The sequence below is a fragment of the Neolamprologus multifasciatus genome, chromosome 17, assembly GCF_963576455.1.
Source record: "Neolamprologus multifasciatus chromosome 17, fNeoMul1.2, whole genome shotgun sequence".
Lineage (NCBI taxonomy): Eukaryota > Metazoa > Chordata > Actinopteri > Cichliformes > Cichlidae > Neolamprologus > Neolamprologus multifasciatus.
Window position 1 is genome coordinate 15724607 of NC_140455.1, and position 23067 is coordinate 15747673.

Sequence of the window (23067 nt, forward strand, 5' to 3'; positions counted from 1 at the left end):
GAAGTTGAATATCCTTCATCAGCTGCTGCTCTTCAGCTGAAGGCTAAGGCTTTCCAAGAAAGTTTGTCAGATCTTCTATTTGTCAGATCTGTTCCTGAAAATGACGTAATGAAGTTCATCAAGGCTTTTATACACACACACACAAGTTATATTATATATTATAAAAATTATATATATATTCATATATATAAAATATCTATCTATCTATCTATATATATATATATATATATATATATATATATATACACATATATATATATATATATATATATATATATATATATATATATATATATATATATATATATATATATATATATATATATATATATATATATATATATATATATACTTTTTAGAAGCTGAGAATCATGCACAGTGTTGGGACAGAGAGGCAATGCTGCCACCATCAGGTCAGACTGTGAACTAAAAAACTTCACTCTAACATTCATCAATCACACTGTAGTTGCAGAAACAAAACAAAAAAACATCTTCAGAGTAAAGTTATCCCACCCTGTCTGAGGTATCTGGGGGAGGGGAGCCGGATGATATCACTGTAGTCTGTGGTTAGCCCCACCTCTTCTCCTGTGTCAACCAGGTGCCTCACCTGAAGACAAAAAAAATATCCCTTCATACAGGAGCAGCTCTTACTTGTTTATTGATTCAGCTTTAAATTCTTCAGTCCAACCAAACATCATCAACAGAGACAAAAAAGCCCTTCCCTCTCTGTGTTAACCTGGGCAGGTGTGACGGTCAAAAGGCTGGTGTTCACGTATCTTGTTGTTGGATCTACAGAGAACAGAGTGATGTTCTTTTGCATGTTCTCTGGAGTCGTCTGAGGGAGGAGACGGTACAAACTCTCTCTGTAGGAAAGGCACACAAACAGACATAATGTGGCCAGGTGTGAGAAAACAGAAGATGTATCCTGTCCAGGTGTGTCTTCACCTCTCAGCCAGGACATCCAGAGGAGCTGCGCCCTGAGCCCAACTTCGTATCATCCAAGCCGAATCCAGAGCTGCCAGAAACCCTCGAGCGACTCCCGTCCCCATCGGCCAGAAGGGCTGCAAACAGACAGGAAGACTCTGTAATTAATCAAGGTATCTCACTTCCAACAGCCTGTTTACCTCCACCGGTCTCACCTCCAATAGGCTGTCTCCAACCAGTGTGACCAGCAGCTGGTGTCCGTGGCGTTGGCGAACCATAGCAGCGTTCTCTGATGCATACATGCAGGTGAAGTCGAACATGGCAACATCAGGCTGACCATAGTGATTCATGGCAAAGTCCAGAGTTGGCAGCTGGTGATTGGTGGAGAAGTCTGCAGCCTCACGGGCATATGCCTGCAATGCATTCTGGTCAACGTTCCCTCGAGAGAGGAGCAGCTCTGTGTCTGCAAAATCCTAAAGAAAAACAACAAAGGCATCTACTATTAATTCAGGCTTATGTGAGTTTGTTTGAGGAGTGTGACTTCACGCAGAATTACTCCACAACTGCCAGCCACCTCAATGTGCTGGAAAGGTTTGTATGTTCCCAGTGACCCTGAGAGCTATGAATACCTTGCCCTGAAATAAAAAACCAAAGCCCCCTCCTGGAGGTAGACCTGAGAGCAGAGCTTACCGGGGAGTGTTTGATAACAAGACCTTGATATGTGGTCCATGACTGGGTGCAGTTCAGGGTAACTATCTTCAGAACTCTCTGGAAGGCTTTCAGACGTACCTGGTAAACCCAAACAGGTGGTGAAGGTGAATTGGAAATCCCATGTAAATGAGGGTTTTCACTCTCACCTCCAGGACAATTTGTCATGTATCCTTGAATAAGGAGGGGGCAATGAGCCATGTTCAAAAACATTGCAGATTTGAACAGATGTGGGCCACAGCCATCCTTTCTAGTTGACCTCTGGGTCTGCTGAAAAGCAGATAGGTGCCAGGAAGCTAGAAAGAGCTGTGGTTTTGACAGTCAAAATCGAAAGGACAGAAGGACTACTGACAAGAGTAAAGAAAGTCTGAAGACTCAGAAGAAGCAGCTTCATTGGAGAGGCTCCTGGGGTGGTTAAGAAGCTCCCAGAGAGCAAGATGCAAGTTTTGGATGAGATTCACCTCGAAATGCTAAAATTATTCAACAGCAATGGTGTGGGTTCATGACTCAGCTCATGGACGGAGGGATGGATAGAGAATGACTCCAGGTGTGTGTGTGTGTGTTACCTGCAGAATTACTCCTTTTTCCAATAGACTCTGTTTCTTTGCCGTCATCACAAAATAGTGTGTGTCGTCTTTGTAGTACACAATATTCTCCAAGTCAATCCCTAAAACAGGCAGACACAGGTGAACATCACACCTAGAGTCTCTGAATGCAGACTCCAGGTGTGTGTCAACTTTTAGGAACAAACCAGTTTCCTGCCGTAGCTCCTGGAAAAACCTTTGGTTAAAGATGAATGCCACACCGCTGATCTCCTCCACTTTGGCTTCAGCTGTGGTGTTTCTGTTCTTAAAGTTTGCTGTGATGGCGATGGCAAGCTTCCCCCTGAACTCTTTACGCCTGAAACCTGTTCACAAACATGGATACAGGACAACATGGTCAGGTACACAGTGTCCACATTTTAGAAAAGGGGTGTCGAACAGCACATAGTCCAGAGAAGTATCATACCAGTCTGAAATGTTATAATGATGCTGTTTCTATATAGCAGTCAGGGTTCAGATTTACAGGTGGATTAACCTCCATCAGACTGTGAGAAAAAGGCTTACACTGCAGTACTGATTCAAAAGTAGGTTACAACTTTCAGATGGACTGGCAGACACAAAAACTCTTAGAAGAACTGAAATTGTTGTACCTGATGATTTTGATGTGCCTGACAGTGTTGTTGTACCTGACTATGTTGATGTACCTGATGATCTTGTTGTACTTGCCTATGATGCCTGATGATGTTGATTTACCTGATGATGCTGATGTACATGACTATTTTTTTAATACCTGGTAGTGTTATTGTACCTGGCAGTGTGTTCCTGCGTCCATCTGCTCCAATTATTACATCAAACTCCAGCTGACTCACAGGGTGATTCTTTGGACTCACCTCCATTCTCCAGCCCAGCTCTGGACAGGTACATAGATACACAGAAAGTTGAGGAATCTACATTTTAAGTGCTTTTAGGACTGAAAGATAAATTCATACGTACTGTCTGTCTTTCATTTCTTTCGCTCACATATTCTGCAGCTCAGTTTATGACCCTGATGATGGCTACTATTCACCTGCTTCTGTGTTTTCTAATGAACAACAACAAGGTTACACCAATGATTTCTTTCAACACTTTCACTCTAGGTAAAATTTTGTCTGACTTCAGGCCTTATACCCCCATTGTCACTTTGGCTGACAGTTTAACTCGGTTTGCTTGTAAAAATTGCAACTGTGAGCTGTGAACACACTTCAGTTTTCTTCTAGCAATACATACAGCATTGTCTGGTTAATTATTCATACAGCGGCCCCTTTGTTCAAACTCTTAGGCCGTACTGTGTCTGTGCTGGTCCTCTGCTGGCTCCACCAGCTTTTTAAACTCCACGTTGACATGAACTTCGACCCCCAGGAGCAGGGCGACCTTCAGCAGGACAAGCTGCAGTTGGCGAATACCTGCAGACAGGAAACGGGAAGTGCTGACTGGATGGTTTGGCTGCTCTGATGAGACAGAAGCAGAATGCTGACTCACTGATGTGGTCGATGGAGCCGGCACAAAACCTTCCATAGAACTTTTTGGCTCCGAGGCCCCGCAGGTCGTGGATGGTGAAGGGCCATAAGTGGAGCACATTGTTCCTGGAGAAGGAGTCCCTCTTCTCCAGCAGCACCACTCGAGCTCCCATGAAGCTCAGCTCCACTGCTGTCCGCAGACCGCAAGGCCCTGCACCAATGATAACACACTGGCCAGCGAGAGAGGAGACAACAGACGATCAGTCACACTCTTCCCTTCTCTTTTTTTTTAACCTTAACGTAAAGCCTTATATCAACAGTTCAAGATCATATTACTTTAAGACCAAAATCTGTGAATGCTGTTTTAATTTCTCTGCCATGAACAGTCAATCTATGAAGTAGTAAGGTGTTCCTAATAAAATGACTGAGTAACATGTCTTAGTATGTTTGAACCGAAGCTCCTGCTGTGTTTTTTTAAAACGTACAGTCACATCGCTGCAGGCTCGCGCCCTCTGGTACTCCTCCTGCGCCCCCCTCCTGTCCAGCTTGGCCCACAGACCATTTGCCCTCCAGTAGTTAAGGCGGCGTTTAATCGGTCGGTACAGTGGCCTTTCAGCAGTGCTTGGGTCCAGCTGCAGATGTTCACAAAGCTGGCTGAAGGAGTGCAGCGCCGCCCTGCAGGTTGATGCTGATACAAACTCATCAAACAGCTCCTGAGCTTGGCATTCTGAGAAAGACTGGTCTTCCATGGTGACCTCTGAGGCTGCAGGGCACCATGGGAAGGATGTCACCTGCTGATGATGTCACCTGTGATCTCCAGCTCGCTCTCTGTCTGGTGAAAGGACAGGAAGTGGAATTACAGACTATGATGCCTAATTGAGGATAAAAGCTAAAAATTTGAGGCGCTGTTTGTGAGGTTTGTGTCTTCCTGTGGCTCACCCCCAATTACAAATACGGATACAGCCTGAGACAGTACAGAAAAGTACTTACTGATTCATGGTGATACTTAAAGTGCAGGTACCGGAAAACAAAGGAAAAACACTTGGATGCTTTAAAGGAAAGCAGAACCCTCACAATTTTACAGTCCTGAGTACCTTTTTGTTATTTTAGAGGTACTTTGGAGTACTTCAGAGGTAGGTGGGAAAAGTTTCTCCCTCTCAGATTGTAGTTAATGCTACCATTAGTGTTTATATGGTGTTTTCCACAGATACGATTCACAAGAGCCATTGCTTCATAGAAAACAATTTTAAGATAACAGAACATTCAACAGTCACTGAAACAAACTGATCAGCCGTCCTGTGATACAACATCTATCCTGTATACTGCACGAGGCTGTGACCATCGATGATCTCACATCTGTTGGATTTTGTGTAAAGCTGACCAAATCTTCAGCGTTGTCATGCTGATCGTGTCCCAGAGCTGAAAGACAAATCATTTTCTTCCTTTAACTAAAACTGATCCTGAAGTACGACCTCACTACCTCAGAGGCTACAGCAGCCGTGGCGCTTTGTCCTGAAACAGCTGCAATCTATACATTTTTCTGCTTTTTTTTCTTCCTAAGAATAGAATTATGTCTCAAAACTGTCACCAATATTTTTTTTCTTAATGTGGTCTTAATACTCCTTTATACTTCTTTGTGTGAGACGCGATTTAAACCATTGTACCTGAAACGCTCACAGAGTCGGCTCAATCTGATGGTCAGCTGTGTCGCGTGCAGAGCTGAGGTCCAGTCGTGCATCCAACACGTTCTGAGCAAAGCGGTTTGGTGGAGTGCTTCCTGACAGTTAACAGTTAATTAAAGTTATTGTAAACGGGACATCAGCAACAGCGCTCTGGAATAAAGGAATCTGCTTCCACTGCCGGGTGCACTCTGTAGTCGTGACAACCTGGACTTAAGGTGACAGAGCAGCTGAAGGGAAGGTGTGACGACCTGGATGGAGTCCAGTCCCCCTGCTGATAAACTCCTGCTACACCGAGGCTGCGTTCACAGACACTCAGGCGACTGCTGAAAATAACACAGCAGCTCTACAGACATGGCACTGGAAATTAAAACTAGAAAACCCTTTTCGTTCAGCTCTGTTTGAATTTCAGAATAAAACATCAATAAATAATCCATTAACCATTTCAGCACATTACTCAATAAATATCTTTTTAAAAGTGTTCACTGCAGAGATATCAAACCATTCAAACAGCAAAACCTCAGATCACTGGAACTGATCAGATTATTGATCATCATCTCAGAGCGAGTTAAATGATAATGATGTCTCTGTGTTGTAGTCACATGACCAGCTGTCAGCCTGAGTATGTGTTTGAAACAAAGAGGCTCACAGAGCATGGCTGTCAGTACCAAGCACCAACACGCACGTTTGTCTGCCTCTGTAAGGACCCTCATTGACACGATGCTTTCATAACCTATACCATCATGACCTCTGACCCCTGAGGTGAGAATAAACAACCTCACAAAGACAGACAAACAGCAGCAGATCTGAGCGTGTTTCACTTTACTGGATTTAACACAGAGGAGAGTAATTGATTTATTAGTCTATTGATTATCTGTGCTTCAGACGGACAGCTGAGGGTGAGACCACAGTTTGATGTTTAAATAAAGTTTGAGTCAAAGATCTCAATGAAAGTCAAGACGATTTGTCAGCTGCTGTTTCTCGATATTATGCATTTGGAGTACTTTGTCTCACTCTGTTCACCGTGCAGTAGATATTTCAAACTGACCAAAAAGACATCGAGCTGCTCGGTTTTCTTTCTCAAGATTCAGCATCATCTTGTTCTTTATTCAGCTGAGTGTAAAACACGGTTACAGCAAACTCTGAATCTTTCTGCAGCCTTTTTATTTGCAGCTCAACTCTACAGCACTCAGAAAAACTCAATCCCACCACACACACACCTGTGACTCAAAAAATAAGTCTGCTTTTACTTCCTGTCTGCAGACTGAATGGAAACAGACAGAAATGTACTCACATCTCAGAGCTGCCAGCCGCCTGCTGCTCGCCTCCAACTGCTACTGCTCCCCAGCACACTAATCCACTTTAATCACACAGACACACTCCTGTCAGTGTGGTCAAATGTCCTCACAGTGTCTGAAACTTATAAAGCTGGTCAAACAGGCGCACTGACACACACAGTGTGTAGCTGAGGTCAGGGGGCGTTGTTAGATTGGGGCAAGCCCCGCCCCCTGAGTGTCAGACAGAGAGCGGATCCTGATGGTAATCTGTGAGTTAACAAGCTTAACGGGAGCTGGGCGGCAGCCTCAGATCATCTTTGTTAGTGATGAAGTAGAGTTCATCACTGTGACATTCATCACATCGCAAGGATCAAGCATGATTGGTCATGTGACCTCAGACTTCATAGGTGTAAATAACACCATCACTAATAATTAGCCCCACAGGTACAGAGACAGGAGCTCATGTGGGAACCTATCAGCAATCACGTGATCACTCAGACAAGGACTGCAGTGCAGAAACTGTCTTGACATCATCAGGTCTGTGTGAAGAATCTTAAATAACCCCGTTTGTCACCAAGCAGCTCTCTGTGTGACATCCTACGTTAAAGGCCACGTGAACGTCACATATCAAACCATCTTTTACTCTTAGACTGCTTACCTGAGATTTGCAGCCAAACCTCCACCATCATCAGCTAAAAGGCTGTGTGGCTGTTGTAGTCCTGAGAGTGTCAGGTGGATGTGACTTCATAAGCCTATGCAAAGAGGACACTGGACTTGCTCTTACTCTGGGTTTTCTATTTATTCAGGTTCAAAGACAACATCCCACCTCATTATCAACAGTGTGTTATGCAACTGCAACATTCAGGCCTCAGGGTTGGGGTGACTACTTGTTTTTCTTAGTTAACAAAAGACTAATCTACATTCCTACAACACAATGCTGTCAAAGTCTTTCTTCAAAAGTTCAAACAGGTGTGTGATCATACAGTGGCAGTTTTATTTTTTTTCTTATGGTAACTAAGAGATAAGAGCTTTTATTTCTAACTTAAAAAACAACAACAAAAATAATTTAAAAAACATTAATTTTTCGCATATAATGTTGTTATACAAAAACCACAGGTTTCATGTTATACTATCAATCATGGGGTTGAAACATGTTCCTAGGCTGTAAACAGCATGCAGCTAGCAAGAACCAACATGAGCAACATGAGTGAGGATGAGAACAGTTGAAGGACCTGCCTCAATATGCGTACTTTTGCGTACTTGCAGTCTCAATTACGCAAGTACTGTTCCAGTTCAAAGTACAGTGGTCCCTTGCTATAACACGGTTCACCTTCTGCAGCTTTTTAAAAAATGCAATTTAGCATGCTTTTTTTTTAATAGCACAAGTGTTCTGCATCCTGATTGGATGCAGAACACTTGAATGCTGGCCTAATCTCTGCATTTCGTTTGGAAATTTTCAGCTATCTCTAAAGGTTCTGATATAAATCAATTTGGTATTTTTAATAGCCAGTTGTTCATACAAATGTTATACTATCCCATATAATGTTCAAAAACCTTAAATTATTTTTACGTTTCTATGTACATTAATTTTTAATAAAGCACCTGATTGTTTTGCTGTCATTTTCCCCGATATATGTCATGGCATAGAAACACCAGGCTATATTATTGTATTAGTGGCATTGACCTGTGAGTATATTTGATACTTTGCTAAGGCCTTATAATAGTCGTGTTACTTCTCTGTCTCTTATGTTAAGCACTTTGGTATACCGCTGGTTCCTAAATGTGCTCTATAAATAAAGTTTGTTGTTGTTGTTTGTTATTGGGTTTTGTTATGACTCAAACTTTATTAGATTTTAATATTTAAAAACAAAAACAACAAAAAAACCCAAAACAACAGAAGATAACAGAATGGACATTCCCAGTCACAACAACAAAACAAATTGAGAATCAATACATATTCTCATGCAAAAAAACAAAATCCAAAATAACGTAAATACACAACGATGCCAATATTTCACATAGACCCAATTACAGCTATCATATTTAGTCCGACCTTAACTACTTTAGCTGGATACGTCACTGACCTGTATATGAAAGGTAGTTGGCCCATTTATCATTATAGTCGTCCAGTCTATTTAGCAGCCTATATGATAATCTTTCGTAAGCTGCCACTTGTCCCAGAGAAATATACCATTGAGAGAAGGTAGGAGTCGATGAGGCCTTCCACTCTTTCACCAACAGCTTCCTCCCCAGCATAATAGCCATTTGTACCCAACGAGCAAGAGGAGTGGGTAAGTGACTCAAAGCTGAAGGGTCTCCTAATACATAAAGACTGTTCATAAATTGGACCCCTTGGCCTACAACCTTCTCTACTACAGTGTGAATATGAATCCAATAATCTTGGACTTTGGAGCATCCCCAAAGCAAATGTAAAAGTATGCCAGTATCCTGCTGGCACTTCCAGCATGCATCGTCAGTCGCTAGTGCAATCATGAGGGCGGCCAGTAAACTCTATTTAAAATCTTAAATTGAACCAATCTTGAACGCAGTTCACGTGACATTTTTTTCAGATTCCTAAGAATGCCATTCCATTCCTCCACTGTAAAGCTGAGATTTAAGTCCATTTCCCACGTTCTTTTGAGGGACAGTGTGTTAGGATCAGAAGCTAATAAAAGCATTTTGTAATAAGCTGATGCCTCTTGTCCACGAACCTCCAGAATTGTCCTTAATACGAAAATGAAGCGAGCACGTAATAATCATCATTTGTATCTCTCTCTAAATGTGTCTGTTTCTTTGCAAGCTCCTTTGATCTCTCTCTAAACATAATCAAAACTCCATTAATAAGGTTTTATTAATGGAGTTTTGGAGCCACGGACTTTTCCAGTACTTTGGGGTCCAGGAAAAAACAAACAAACAAAAAACAACAACAAAAACAAACAAACAAAAAACAAAACTGGAGAATATTACTACCCAGAAAAATAAACAAAAGCGACAGATGAAGGGAAAAAATCCCAACAAAAAACGACAAAAACAAACAGGCAAACAAACCGCTTTTACACCATGGGGCGAATGAAAGTCATTGCTTTTTTTATGGTCCTCAAAGCGACGGGATCCCTGAGGAGCTTTCACAACAAGCACTGCTGGGTAAATTAAGGAGAAACCAATACGTTTGTTGTGCAGAAGCTTCTTGCACTCATTAAACGTATTCCGCTTCTCACTCAGCAACTTTGAGTAGTCTATGGGCAGCCTCGGCTATTAGTTATTTTTAAAAAATGTACTGAGTCAAGAAGGCACGCCATCAAGGCACATCTCCTCCCCCTCATCTTCATTCTGGCACTTCTCTCCCGGATCAGTCTTCTCAGTTGCGCTTCTTCTTCTTCAGCCTTAAGGTACATAATGCCAGCAGCAACTGCGACAAGCACCCGATCCATTTTCCTTTTCTTATCTTTTTACTCAGCAGATGAACCACCGATACCATAAACTATTCCCGCAATTATTTCCCGCCGGTGGCTCTTTATATAGGCGCACTGCTATAGTGCAGGTAAAGTAATTTATAAAATATTTTCATATATTATTTTTCAATGAAAACACACACAGTAATGTTTAGACATAATTTTATTGTATCCAGCCAAGTCATGTTAGTCTGACCTGTGATGCACTCCCGTACTTGAGAATTGAGAAAGACTCATACTAAACATGAGAGCCAGAGGAAGATCATTTACACTGCACTCACAGGATGTTCTCATTAAATTCAGAGTTTTATATGATCAAAGTAAAACATGACATCTGTAGCATGAAGGGAAAAAAATAATCCACAGGTAGACTATCTCACACAAACACTTTGTTCAATAGTTGGAATTTATTAATGAGCATACAGAATTACTGTTAGAGCCTACTGTACCTGTACCTTCTGGATATGTTTATAAAATATACCGTAATTATTATTCTTTGCATACAAAGAGCCAGAAATAATGTTACATTGTTATATTGTTGAATCTTTTAAGCATAAAGTCACAGCTGATTCATGTGAAGTGCAGGAGGAGGTGAAAGATAATCCTACAAAAACCAGAGAAACAGCTCAGAACTGGCCTGACAACCTGAACAATGTAAGGTTTCCTTCACTGATGCTAACAAACATTCATTCCCTTTGAGCTGTTAATGAAGGCACAGCAACACCTGAGGTCAGTATCATATTTAAAGTCTTTACACATGTAACCAAAATGAAATAACAAAGAGCAGCAGTTTGTTCTGAGACACCATCAGGAGTTTTGCTGAAAAAATCCAAACAAACAAACATGTCAGACCACGGCATTTAGACATAAGAAAAAAGAACAAAGCTCATACAAAATCACATTCTCACCAGCAGAGCTCGTCCTTTGGTTTCTATTGGCATCAGGAAGTTTCCTAGAGCGCAGAGCACACAGGCCACAGCGAACGGACAGAGAGCCAGAATCACCGACTGAGACATCAGCACCTGAAGTACACGCAGAGCAATGATAGACTGGACCAAAAACCTGAAAACTCTGATCATTAAGCAGGACAGCCAACACACCTGAGCAATGAACGGAGCGATCATTCCTCCGATGCGACTGAACGACGTACAGAAACCCATCCCCAGAGAGCGCGCCACCGTGGGGTACACCTGAGAAACCAAAACACCTGTCACCTCAGACCCGGTCCTTAAAAAATGCACCGTTGAAGCCAGCAGACTGTGAACGTACCTCTGCTGTGTAGATGTAAACCACATTAAAGTTCATGGAGACCAGAGACCGCAGCAGAAACAGCAGCACCGTGAAGCCAAACCTGCACGACCAAAACAGACCAGATGACATCACAAACCTTGGCCTGCTCTAATGAGATGACATCATACACCTGGACCCGGTCAGGGGGGGGGGGGGGGGGGGGTCCAGTCTGTGGGGCTCTTACATAGTGGAGCAAATGTTGAGTATCATAAAGAAAAAGGCTGCTAACAGCTGCAGCACGGTCAGAGTCATCTTGCGTCCAAACACGTTGAGCAGAGCGATGTTTGCTGGGACCACTGGGAGGATAGAAGAGAGGAGTCAGAGTAGACCTGATCCGGGAGCAGCACAGCAGCAAACCTTCGCAGTACGTTTTAGGAATTATTCTGCAAGAGTGGCTGAAAAATTGATGAACTGAAAATTCTCTCAACACATTTCGCTGACAATGACTCACATGCAACCTCTCCGAGGCAGCTGATAAGTAGAGTCTGGTAGTCACTGTAACCAAAGGGGATGCAGTAACACAGTCCGTCCTCATGGCGATGTTTGACCTGATGCTCTTTGTCAGCATCGATCACACACAACAGGTTCTTCTCCAACAGCTCCGAACTGCTCAGCACTGAGCCATAGTATATAAACGATGCCACGAACCTGACAGTGAAACAAATGAAAGTTGGTCCTGAACAGGTCCAAGAAGGATATAACTGGGTATAACAACCACATTCAATGACTTCTACAAACCACGGATGTCTCTATGGTTGGGGAAAAAAACTGCTGGGAGCATTTTAAGTTGTCCACGAAATGTTTCCAGAAATGCTTGAAACTCTTCATAGACAACTTTTGCCTGTATAAACTTAGTACTTTAAATCTCCCTATTTGGCATCCAATCAGAAGACATAATACAGTATTCTCCTCTATGCCTATGATACCTTACTATGTTTTAATATAAAGCATGCATACTTTCTGATTTGGTTTCCTTAAAGAAGAAAACTGCTGGACAGTTTGAGTTTTTCATGACTATTCCTGTCTGTAAATGTAACCTGTGCAAACCTCCAGCTTGCTTTCACTGGATCTTTTGCTTTTATCTGATAATTTGCTCCTTTGATGCCCTTTTACTGTGACGGCTATGTAACCTGCTTTTATTAAAACACTAAAAAATAAAATACCATTACCATGTGTACCAGAGCAGTACAGATGTCCTCCTGAATGATGGGCTGAGCAGAATTCTCCAGCTGCCTCTTTTGCTCTGAAACATACAGGAACATTCACACCAAATATCCTATGACTGAATCCAGTGATACCCTCAGATTCAACTCAATTCAACAGTTTTATTTATATGGCGCCAAATCACAATGGCAATCACCTCAAGTTGCTTTATATTATGAGCCACCATCAGGACATCCCTGTGAATTACACATACTGCCCTGTGTAGTGTTTTTCCAGTAGACTGTTATCACAAACTTTAAGATAAAGCAATTTTGAAATATTTTTAATCATTTTGACAGCAAAACATTTTCAGAAGCTGAAAGATTCACTCAGCAAACTACTTTCAGGAAGCTCAATACACTTATTTCAAGTTTTACTCACTACACTTAACGCACCGTAACGGGCTCCACGAGTCGTCCTGGCGGAAGAGAAGCTCGGTTCATTTTAGCAATCCAGTGCAGCGTTTTCATGGCAGCATCAGTCTTTCCTGCTGATACGTTGTAACGAGCTGACTCAGGAATAAACTGATTTGAATCAATACATACAGAAACAGCAGTCAGCCTGGGTTCACGAGCCTCAATACATCCACCAATCAGAAACTCACATCAGCCTTGATGAGATTATTGTGGCAACTTAGTCTTCCCCAGTTTATGCTTTAAGTGGCACTTCATGTGATTTCTACTAGTTTAGTGACTCCGCTTCTCTTTTTTGTTCACCCCTCTCCTTTTGGCACTTTTAGTTTAACAACCAACAACCTAAAACCTGACAAACTACTTCAGAACCTCCAAATCATCCCTCACTTCTTTTAGTAACTGTGAATTATTACAGCAAGACTTAAACATCTTTGAAAACCTCTTTAGGAATCTTTCATTCTTCGTTTAATTTGCCCCACTGAATGTTAATATGTGAATTCATTTCTAATCGAATGATCACAGCACTACTGCACAGGTTAGGGTGGACAGGTGAGGGGCATATCTCACCTTAAAGAGGAAGATGAGGATGATACTGGGCGTGACAGAGATCCGAATCATCCACCTCCAGCCCAAAGTTGGAACCACCAGCATACCCAGAATGATGATAAGCATGGAGCCCAGCATCCAGAATATCTGACACACAAACACAGAGCATGCTGGGAGATCTGAACTGATGACATCACACCATACAGGTAACTAAGCTGAGTTTGAGGATGCCTTTAAAAAACCCCATGGGAGAAAGACAAACAAACAACATGACATGAGCTGAAGCTGTTACCCATGGAGCTGTGCTCTCTCCATGATGGGTATTAAGCATTAAAATGAGGCCGGCAACAGACCATTATCTGTGATTTATGATACATGTACGTGTTTTAGAGATGGACTCTGAGCTTTGCTGCTGTCGCCTTGTGATGTTTTGTATTTGCTGGACATCTAAAACTTTATCTTTCTCACATCTCTTTAAAAACAGAATATTATCTCCACAAGACTGTGATTAATAACTGTGTGTATACACTGACACGTGTTTCTTTGATTGTATTGCCTTAAAAAGATAATAGACCTACTCATGTTTTATGTTTTTATCTTTTATGCTGAGCATGTTGAGTTTTCCATGTAATAAAATCTGCATCAAGCTGCTATTGCCCATGATTATTATGAAGGTCAAATATAAACACTGGATTTAACCCTGTGAGGTCCTCAGTAATGGGCACTAGAACCCTCTCAACTTCTGTGCTATCACAATATCTGATTTCCAAAACATGACCTTAGAGATGAGGATTAGAGCAGAGTAAGGAAGGAACTGCGAGTGAAATAACAGCTGGTGACAGGAAGTGGGTGAGCCCTCAGTAAAACGTTTATCAACCTCCAGGTAAGCAATAAAGGCAACGACCAACGGAGTCACAAATACTGTTGTCTGATATACAGCGGTGGGTTACCCAGGCAACCTCAGCCTGTAATGTCTGATAGCGACCAACTGTCGGTGATAAAGTGATGCTGATGATCGCTTCCTGTGTGGACACTCATTAGGACCTCTGTGATGTTTCGCTCTGTGAGGTCTCCCAGATGGAGCAGTACTTTGTGGTCAACATGATTCTGACTTCCTCGTCTTTATTTTTGTGGAAACCAGTGAAACTCAAAGAAAGGATGAACTCACGGTGGCCAGAGGCAGCAGGGTGGCTCGATGCTTTGCCGGGATGAACTCGGTCTTCAGCACAAACCTGAACAGAGACGCTTTCAATTAGAGCAGCCACTGAAGCTTACCACCATCCAGCCAATCAGACTGCAGGATGTTCAGCGTAATGTTTCTGTGTGTGAGCTGACCCCTGCGACACTCCTGCGACGCCGCAGCCCACCATGGCACGCAGGAAGATGAACCAACCGTACGACGGTGCGAATGACGTGAGCAGCGAGAAGTACGCACTCCACACGAAGCCACCGAACACGACCTGGATCACACACACACACACACACACACACACACACACACACCAGCAGTCAACCAATCAGTTGTCTCCAGCTGAGACCTGGCGTGTCGGTTGTTTCTGACCTTCCAGCGTCCGTATCGGTCGGCGATGTATCCTCCCAACACTCCACAAACCATGAAGCCCAGAAAAACCATCTGAGGACACAGAGAGAAGTGTTGCAGCACTTTCATATAATCATCACGTTACTGAGCTCACACGCCTCTGATGTAATGACAGAAGAAGCTGCTCTGCTGACTGTGAACGTGATCGATCAGTGAGACCTGTTCAGAGCTGCTGACCATATAAAGTCAAGCCATGCTAAAGAAAGCCCCACTGAGGTCAGGGTTACCCTCTGAGAGTTCAGAGGTTTCAGCCTAACTGGTTGACACAAATTAATTGATTAATCAATAAATTATCAGCAGATCAGTCTGTGTGCTGTGACTCACAGTGGAGACGAGTGCCACCTGCCAGTCTTCCAGATGCCACTCACATCGAATCTCTGGAGAAACCACAGCTAACAACATGATCTCCATCGCCTCCACGATCTGCGCACAAACACGAGCACACACACACAGTGAGCACCCTGATTATTTTAAATACTCTGAGTATTTTGCTGCTGAGCATAAACATTACTCACATTGGAGCTGCCCATGATGACAAACAGCAGAATGTGAAAACGCCCAAAGCCAATTTTCTCCACGGCATCCTCCACTGTAAACGTTTTATCTGCTGCAAGAATCAATCAATACATCAACTAACATCACCACCTTCCTCTTGCTCAGAATCGCTGTGACAGACACCTTTAATTTCATAATGAGGGAAATGAGGTGGTGAGAACTAGTTCTTCTGTGGTGGACTGATATGACCCTACAACAGTTGAGCTTTAACCTCCTTTCAGAGGACTTGAGTCCCAGCATGCTCCTGATCAGGACCGCCTGATCCTGGTTCTGTTGGAGGTTTCTTCCTGTTCAAAGGAAATTCTTTGAACAGGAATTCGAGTCTTTACCTTTCAGAATAAAGCATCGTCATGTGACTTCTGCTGTTTAGTGCTTTAGGAATAAAGCTGGACTGAAATGAAGCACAAAGAAGGTCTCTGTAGTAAAACTGACTGTTAAAACCTGCCCATGGCAGAAACCTACTGTGCTTCTCCTGATGTTTTTGCAGTTTTTGCAGACAGGTTCATTCACAATAACATCACAACCTTTTTAGGAAACGTTTCAAAGGGCCTCACAGGACTCTCCAATGTTTCCAAGGGCATCACATCATCTCCAGATGTTTGATTATCGATTATCGGACTCACCATTATTGCTATTGTTGCTGTCCTGCTTGTCGTCGGCAGGTTTCTCCTGCAGTTCCACCTCCTGCAGATGGATGGAGCTCACCAGCTGAGTCTTCATAGAGTCACTCATCCTGAAATGAGACGTCTTCCTTTCAGCCGTCTGAGGTTCAACCGTCTGCAGATACATGAGCCAGAACATTTGTGAGCAGAGTTTCAGCTTCATGCAGCGCCGCTGATTTTAATCTGGTTATTAGCAAACTGAGTCTTCATTTCATCGTTTATATTAAAATCATATCTGTGGCAATGTTGCAGGCTTCTTCAAACACTCACTCACGCTTAATTCAGTTCAGTTTATTCAATTCAGTTTTATTTATACAGTGCAAAATCAAATACAGTGAAAGACAGGACAAAAAACATGCTGTGGAAGAGAGTCAGAGAGCTCTATTAACACATAGTGAGCGAGAAAGGTGACTGAAGAAGAAAAACTCAATGCATCATGGGAATCCACCAGCAGCCTACACCTATTGCAGTATAACTAAGGGAGGATTCAGGGTCACCTGATCCATCCCTAACTGTATGCTTTAGCAGAAAGGAAAGTTTGAAGCCTAATTTTGGAAGTAGAGATAGTGTCTGTCTCCTGAATCCAAACAGGAAGCTGGTTCCATAGAAGAGGGGCCTGAAAACTGAAGGCTCTGCCTCCCATTCTAGTTTTAAATACTCTAGGAACAACAAGTAAGCTTAATCCACAACTGTTTGGTTTTACCTTTCATCGGGTCTACAGTCTACAGTCTACAGAGAAGAAAAAACGATGTTCATCCGATGACTTCAGGGTGGCGTTACAAACACCGCTGAGTCCTTCAAAAGTAAAAGTCCCAAAGTACTACTGATCACCTTCTCCATCAAACTGATCTATTGACTGATTAATCGCCTCCAGAAAAAGATGAGATTGAGCAGACTGATCAGTGAGCTGCTGCCAATCAGAGTTTCAAACGTGCAGTTGATTTATGGATTTGAATCCAGTTATTAGAAAACAAAAAGAATATATTATTGTCAGGCTTACTTTATTACATTCTCTGAAGCTTTTTTTAAAATCATTTTGCACTCACAAACACAGATTGTGCTTTATTCACAGGGGAGGTGTGTTAGTTTCTCTGTGAAGCTGAGGTGGAGGAAACTGAAGTAGGTGTTGTAACAAAGTGATTTCCAATGTTTCAATGTTTGTTTGTTTTTTTGTGTAATGTCTTTACTTATATTGGTAAACAGACTGTAGAGAACATGATTTAGAGATGAATTATATATTAAGTTATGTTGTAAGTATGAACCTGTGTTATTGTACCTGCTTTATAACCAATCCAGTCCTTTTTGGCCACTTAAAATATCTTTATTGAACTACTTCGTTATATTTGCTGCCATCTTAACCAACTGTCTCTTGAAAAAAAACACACTTTTAATGTCAAAGAGACTTATTAGCTGGATAAAACAAGAGTGTTGTTGGTGGCTCAAGACAACCTGAGATCATTTGAGGGACATATTTGACATATGTTTCATATATCATAGGCCAAAAATCATTTACACCAAAACAAGCAGTCTTTTTTTTTTTTTTTTTTTTTGGCAAATAACATGGAATTGCTGCAGATTTCAGGCAGACGATGAGTTTTTTGGACTACACGTGAGAAAACCTCAAATTTAAAGAAACAAGCATACAAACTCTGGATGAGGAGATATTTTAACAGACATGTTAATCCTTCTTTAATGAACTGGACGGAATCGTTTTGAGCCCAGTCAAAGGTAAATGGTCCTGACGTGTTTACTTCACATGTGAAACATGGAGGAGAAAATTTAAACGTAGTTTGGCTGAAAGATATTTCCGGTGATTCTCGGGAAGAACCGGCGCGATTAAAACTGAGTGCGGGATTTATTATGACTACAGCCACTTCAGCTTCACCTCTCACACAGGAACCAACAGCGGAATCGAACCCTTAAAGTTCTCTCTCAAATGAAACCAGTACTCACACAGATGTTGAGCTTCAACGCTAAGGCCGCCGGTGAGGTCTATTTTCATCCTGTAGCAGGTCACAGCCCGACAGGTAGGTCAACACCGTAGCTGTTCACCTGTCCAGGTGATTCAGGAAGTGCTGTCGTCACCAGAGAGCCAGCCCGGCGGGAGGGGTAGGGAGCTTTGTGTGCAGGGAGTGGTTCAGTTCCGCCCATCATCAGCTGAGTGAAGAAAAACAAACAAGAGCCTCTCCACAACATTTAACGTCACAATGAGAGACAGGAAGTCAGCAAATGAAACAATATGGTCAAAAACAAGATCAATAATTTAATCTCTGAGCAGTTCGACTTAATAGATCTCAACCCATCACACATTCCTCTGAAATATTTTCACTTTATGAAAGTTAGAGCACAAATATTTAAACTTTAGTCCTGAAGCTCCCCCTGCTGGCACTGAGAGCAATTACAGACAGATCCCTGCAGTTCCTCTGAGGTCCAGCAGTAGCAGCAGTGAGTCAGTGTCTGTAAACTGCCATGTTAAAACTTTGCAGCAGAAATAAACATGCTTAAAACCTGATACACAATCTCATCATGTCTCTATAGATACTTTCCTCCTTTATAACAACTCTAAGGGGGGAGGATGGTTCCTAAACTCACCTGTATAAATCAGGGGGCGTGGCCTCTTCGACTGGCAAGTGGATGATCACACAGGCTGGTGTATAGTGATGGTAAATTTGATTCTTTTTACTGAATCGAGTTTTAATGAGTCACTCACCAAAGTGAATCGGGTTTTTTGAATCATTTGATTCACTGAGTCAGTTGACCAGAGAGTGCAAAAAATGTACATTTTCACTCAAACTTAATTTGTTTCTCTTTTCATGTAAATCCTACTAAGATGAATGATTCTAAAAAAAACCCAACTATTTTATAGAGCAAAAAAGAGCAAAAACATTTCTAAAATTAAGCAATTTCCTATCAAAATTGCTTAATAAACATTTATTTTTGTTTATTTTTATTTTATTAGTATTTTCCTTAAATGTGTTAAATATATATTTTCTCATCTAAATGTCCACTGAGCTGTGAGCCAGGGGGCGGTAATGCGCCTTAACATTGGTTGCCAACCAAGAAGAAGAAGAAGCTGTGAGCCAGGAGGGAGGGGGTGAGTGAAATTCATGGGCTGCATCCTCCTGAGGCCGCATTTGTAGACCTATTACGTCACAGCGACGCGCCGAAGGCTGTCCAAATTCGTAGACTCCTCCGAATGCAGCCGACAAATGCGTCCTCCTTTTTCCCGAATTTGAAGGATGGGTCGGGTGTGTCCTTCGTGGCCTACCATATCCCAGAATTCATAGCACGGCCCAACCAAACTCCAGTTTCCAACAATGGCAGCCGCTACTAAGTTTTAAAATTACTCTTACTAATCTTTCTGGGTCACAAAATAAACTTTTAACATATTTTTAGGCGAGAAAGTAGCTGTGTAAACATCAAATATCTGCTCGGTTTATCAAGATATTGCATATTTGCAAAAGTGCTTCGACGTTTTCGGAGCATCTGCTACCCACCAGCTCGATAGCAAGCCAGGAGCTCGAGGGTCACTGAAGCCGCCGAGAACGGCACAACTCCCGGCACATCATTTTCAGATCACCGCAGAGTTTCGCTACTCAGGTTAAACGTAATATATAAGTCACTTAGACAACCTAAAAATGTTATTGTTGGGCTTTTTTCAGTGTTTTATTTGTTCGTGAGTAAATCGGTTTGGCTGAGATTAAAGTTATTAGATTAGATAAAATAAAACGTTATTAATAGGGATGCACCGATACCGGTATCGGGTATCGGGTATCGGCCTCGATACCACATTTTCTAAAGTACTCGTACTCGTTAAAAGTCCCGCGATACCGAGGACCGATACCACTGTCTGAGACCTGTCTATGTTTGAGCGGCATGTAAGGGGTTAATCACAGGCGCCGAGTGCCTGCCCCCAGGACCCGGCTGCAGCTCAGAGCGGGGAGAAGGCGAGGCGAGACATATCAGCCGTGTGGAACTATTTCAAAGTGAACGAAGACGCGAAAACAAAGGCGGACTGCAAATTGTGCTCAGCGAAATTGTCCAGAGGAGGCGCTAAAGTGCATTTAACACAAGCAATTTAATCAAGCACCTAAAATCCCAACACGACAACGAGTACAAAGAGTTTATCCACGCTTATTTACCCACGCTTATTAGCACAGAGGAGCATAGCTGATGCTATAGCAGTGGGACGGAAAATAGTTGGGCATTTTAAACATTCCGCCTTAGCCTACTCCCGCCTCGAGGACATTCAGGGACAGCTCAACCAGCCAATAAAGAGACTGCAGCAGGACGTACAGACGTGCTTGAACAGCACGTATTACATGCTCCAGTCCCTCATTGAGCAAAAGCGAGTGCTGGGGGTGTCCGAGCATGAACTCCCTGACTATCTCACCGCTCACCAATGGGCTCTTATGGAGACGACTGTTGCCATCCTCGCCCCCTTTGAGGAACTAACTAAAAAAGTGAGCAGCTACAACACACTAGCCTCTGATGTCATCCCAGCTGTGACTGTGCTAGTGAGACTTCTAAACAGAGAAACAGACGAACAAATTTCAAAATTAAATTTTGTTCTTTTATAATTATTTATTCTGTAATATGTTGCATACAACATGCTTTTCATTTTAAATAAATGTTCTTAATTCCAAACTAGTCCCTTGTTTGTTTGTTTTTTGTTAAATTATAGGACTAAAGCTGTTACCTGCAAATTTAAATCATGTTTTTATTAAGTACTCGGTATCGGTATCGGCGCGTACTGAAATGCAAGTACTCGTACTCGTACTCGTTTCCAAAAAAGTGGTATCGGTGCATCCCTATTTATTAATCCTCCGGGTGGGTTCCTCCTTGGTTTTCACACAGCTGACTAAACATCAAACAGAAAACTGATTAAACAGAAGTCTGAGATGGTCGAGAATTTACGCCAGTGTCCTGTTATATTTTAGATAGCAAAGAGCAGACGGCCGAATTTATTAAACTCCACAGAGACAGCGGTGACGCTAATCAGAAGGCTAGACCGTCCAATTTCTCCAGCTGTTTACTTCAGGCCTACCCGACCTTCTGAGGACCCGGCCCACGTAGACCGCGAAGGCCGGGTCCTCAGGAGGATGCAGCCCATGAATTTGGACACGACCAGTGATTCGTTCGCTCTATGATTCAGCACAGGAGGGAGGGGGTTAGTGAGTCCTGAGTGATTCGCTTACGCTTACGATTCAGCACAGGAGGGAGGGGGTGAGTGAGTGAGTGAGTGAGTGATTCATTCGCTCTATGATTCAGCACAGGAGGGAGGGGGTGAGTAGCTCAAATGTGCTGTTAGCATGTTAGCAGAGCGATGCTACTGTGAACCGAGGAGCTATTTTCTTGATGTGAGCTTCTACTCAGGGTTTTTTCTTCCAGTTCAGAGCAGAATTTTTTTTGTTAAGATACTGGATGTTGTGTTTTTCTCCACAATTTTAATTGTAAGCTAGATACATTGCTGCTAACAGCAACAGGGATAAGTCAGTGAGTCAGTTGGGCTTGTGAATCAGGATTCATGAGTCAGTAAAGTGATTCTCGAGTATTGAACGATTCGTTCATGATTCGTGCATCACTACTGGTGTAGTTGTTAGCTGTCTGCTAACTGGACCGCTGGACTGTGTTTGTGCTGTTGGAGCCTTTTGGAGCATTTTTAATGGCGTCATGTGACAACTGTGAGGTTACTGTATTAACAGACCATCCAGGAAGGATGTGTGTGTGTGTGTGTGTGAATGAGAGAAAGCGAAAGAGACGCTCCTGTACAGTCTGTGGATGCAGGCTATAGCTTGCTATCCTTGCTGACACCAGATTTAAAATGTAAATAATGTTAATGAGGATTTGTGTGCTTATGACTTTATTCTTAACAAATCGTTCCTAAACGTCAGATCTTTCTAGAAATGAGCTGTTTGTTTAGATTACAGTATTGCTATTAAACTTGGTGACTCTGTCCCATGAGTCAGTGTCATTGTGCCAGAAATGGGCCTCCATATGCAGAGCTGTGTGGTTTTGGAATGAGGCGTTGGCCGATTGGAGGGATCAGACAGATTAGATGCTGTGCAGCGCATCAGAGGAAAACTGAATCATCGAAGGATGAAGAAAAAGCCATCAGCCTCTCTGAATCTGAACATGTCTCTTTAATGTTTTGAACACAGTCTGTCAGACTTGAAACACCACAGGGTGCAGCTCACACAGAGGCAGGGTAGAACAGATCCTATCAATGTGACCCGCACAGGTTAGCGGCACACTCATCTGGCCGCTGTGGAACAGGTGAGGCTGCTGGCAGTGTTCCCAGCTCACTGACTCGACATTAAAATAACTCCCCCAGGCTCTGTTTCCATGAAGCAGCATCACCAAGTTACCTGAACCACACCTGGGGCCTGCTCTCACCTGGTGTAAGTGTGTAAATCGGCGAGGCGGTGCGTGGAAACGGAGCCTGAAGAGGAACAACAGGAATGTGGTTCGACTCGGAGCAGCCGTGCAGAAGTTCATTCATGACAAAACTACTGACAGAGGGGAGATCTGAAACCCTGGCGAAAGCAAACTCTCTGCAGGTCAAAGGTCAATACCTGAAAACAGTTTCAATTGCTGGTGCAGATACAGCTACTGATTTTGGCAAGGGAAAGCTTGTCCAAGCTCTTATTTTGGCGGGCAGTTTGAGATAACAGGAAAAGCTGGAATAGCAGCTAAAACATAGAATCGGTTTAAAATTTT

The 23067-nt window shown here is 42.6% G+C and overlaps 2 protein-coding genes across 11 annotated transcripts in view; both read right to left on the reverse strand.

Moving 5' to 3' along the window:
- Nucleotides 1–6800, reverse strand: part of LOC146499157 (protein-methionine sulfoxide oxidase mical3b-like) — a 29959-nt gene extending 23159 nt beyond the window's left edge. For 6 of the 8 annotated variants that reach the window (XM_085138485.1, XM_085138484.1, XM_085138483.1 and 3 more), the window contains exons 1-11: nt 6644–6800; nt 4156–4502; nt 3693–3900; nt 3500–3616; nt 2983–3084; nt 2384–2539; nt 2199–2299; nt 1140–1397; nt 946–1061; nt 737–863; nt 514–607 (exon numbers count right to left, since the gene is read on the reverse strand). In XM_085138485.1, coding sequence (XP_084994611.1) covers nt 514–607; nt 737–863; nt 946–1061; nt 1140–1397; nt 2199–2299; nt 2384–2539; nt 2983–3084; nt 3500–3616; nt 3693–3900; nt 4156–4419 — 1543 coding nt within the window. In that variant the 5' untranslated portion in view covers nt 4420–4502; nt 6644–6800. The other 2 variants (XM_085138480.1, XM_085138486.1) reach the window with 2 other exon arrangements.
- Nucleotides 6801–10205: 3405 nt separating this feature from the next.
- On the reverse strand, nt 10206–18574 carry svopl (SVOP-like). Of its 3 annotated transcripts, none has more exons than XM_085138610.1 (16): nt 18301–18574; nt 16309–16462; nt 15646–15734; nt 15455–15553; nt 15092–15163; nt 14866–14990; nt 14699–14762; nt 13552–13677; nt 12967–13095; nt 12538–12611; nt 11820–12016; nt 11553–11664; nt 11348–11429; nt 11179–11268; nt 10987–11100; nt 10206–10897 (listed from the first exon to the last, which is right to left on the reverse strand). In XM_085138610.1, the coding sequence occupies exons 2-16, from the start codon at nt 16415–16417 to the stop codon at nt 10886–10888; spliced, it is 1494 nt and encodes a 497-aa protein (XP_084994736.1). In that variant the 5' UTR covers nt 16418–16462; nt 18301–18574; the 3' UTR covers nt 10206–10885. The 3 variants fall into 3 exon arrangements, with proteins under 3 accessions (XP_084994736.1, XP_084994735.1, XP_084994734.1); XM_085138609.1 differs by having other exon boundaries at nt 10207–10897; nt 15646–15737; nt 16309–16418; nt 18301–18565; XM_085138608.1 differs by having other exon boundaries at nt 10207–10897; nt 15646–15737; nt 18301–18562.
- Between the last annotated feature and the right edge of the window lie 4493 nt (nt 18575–23067).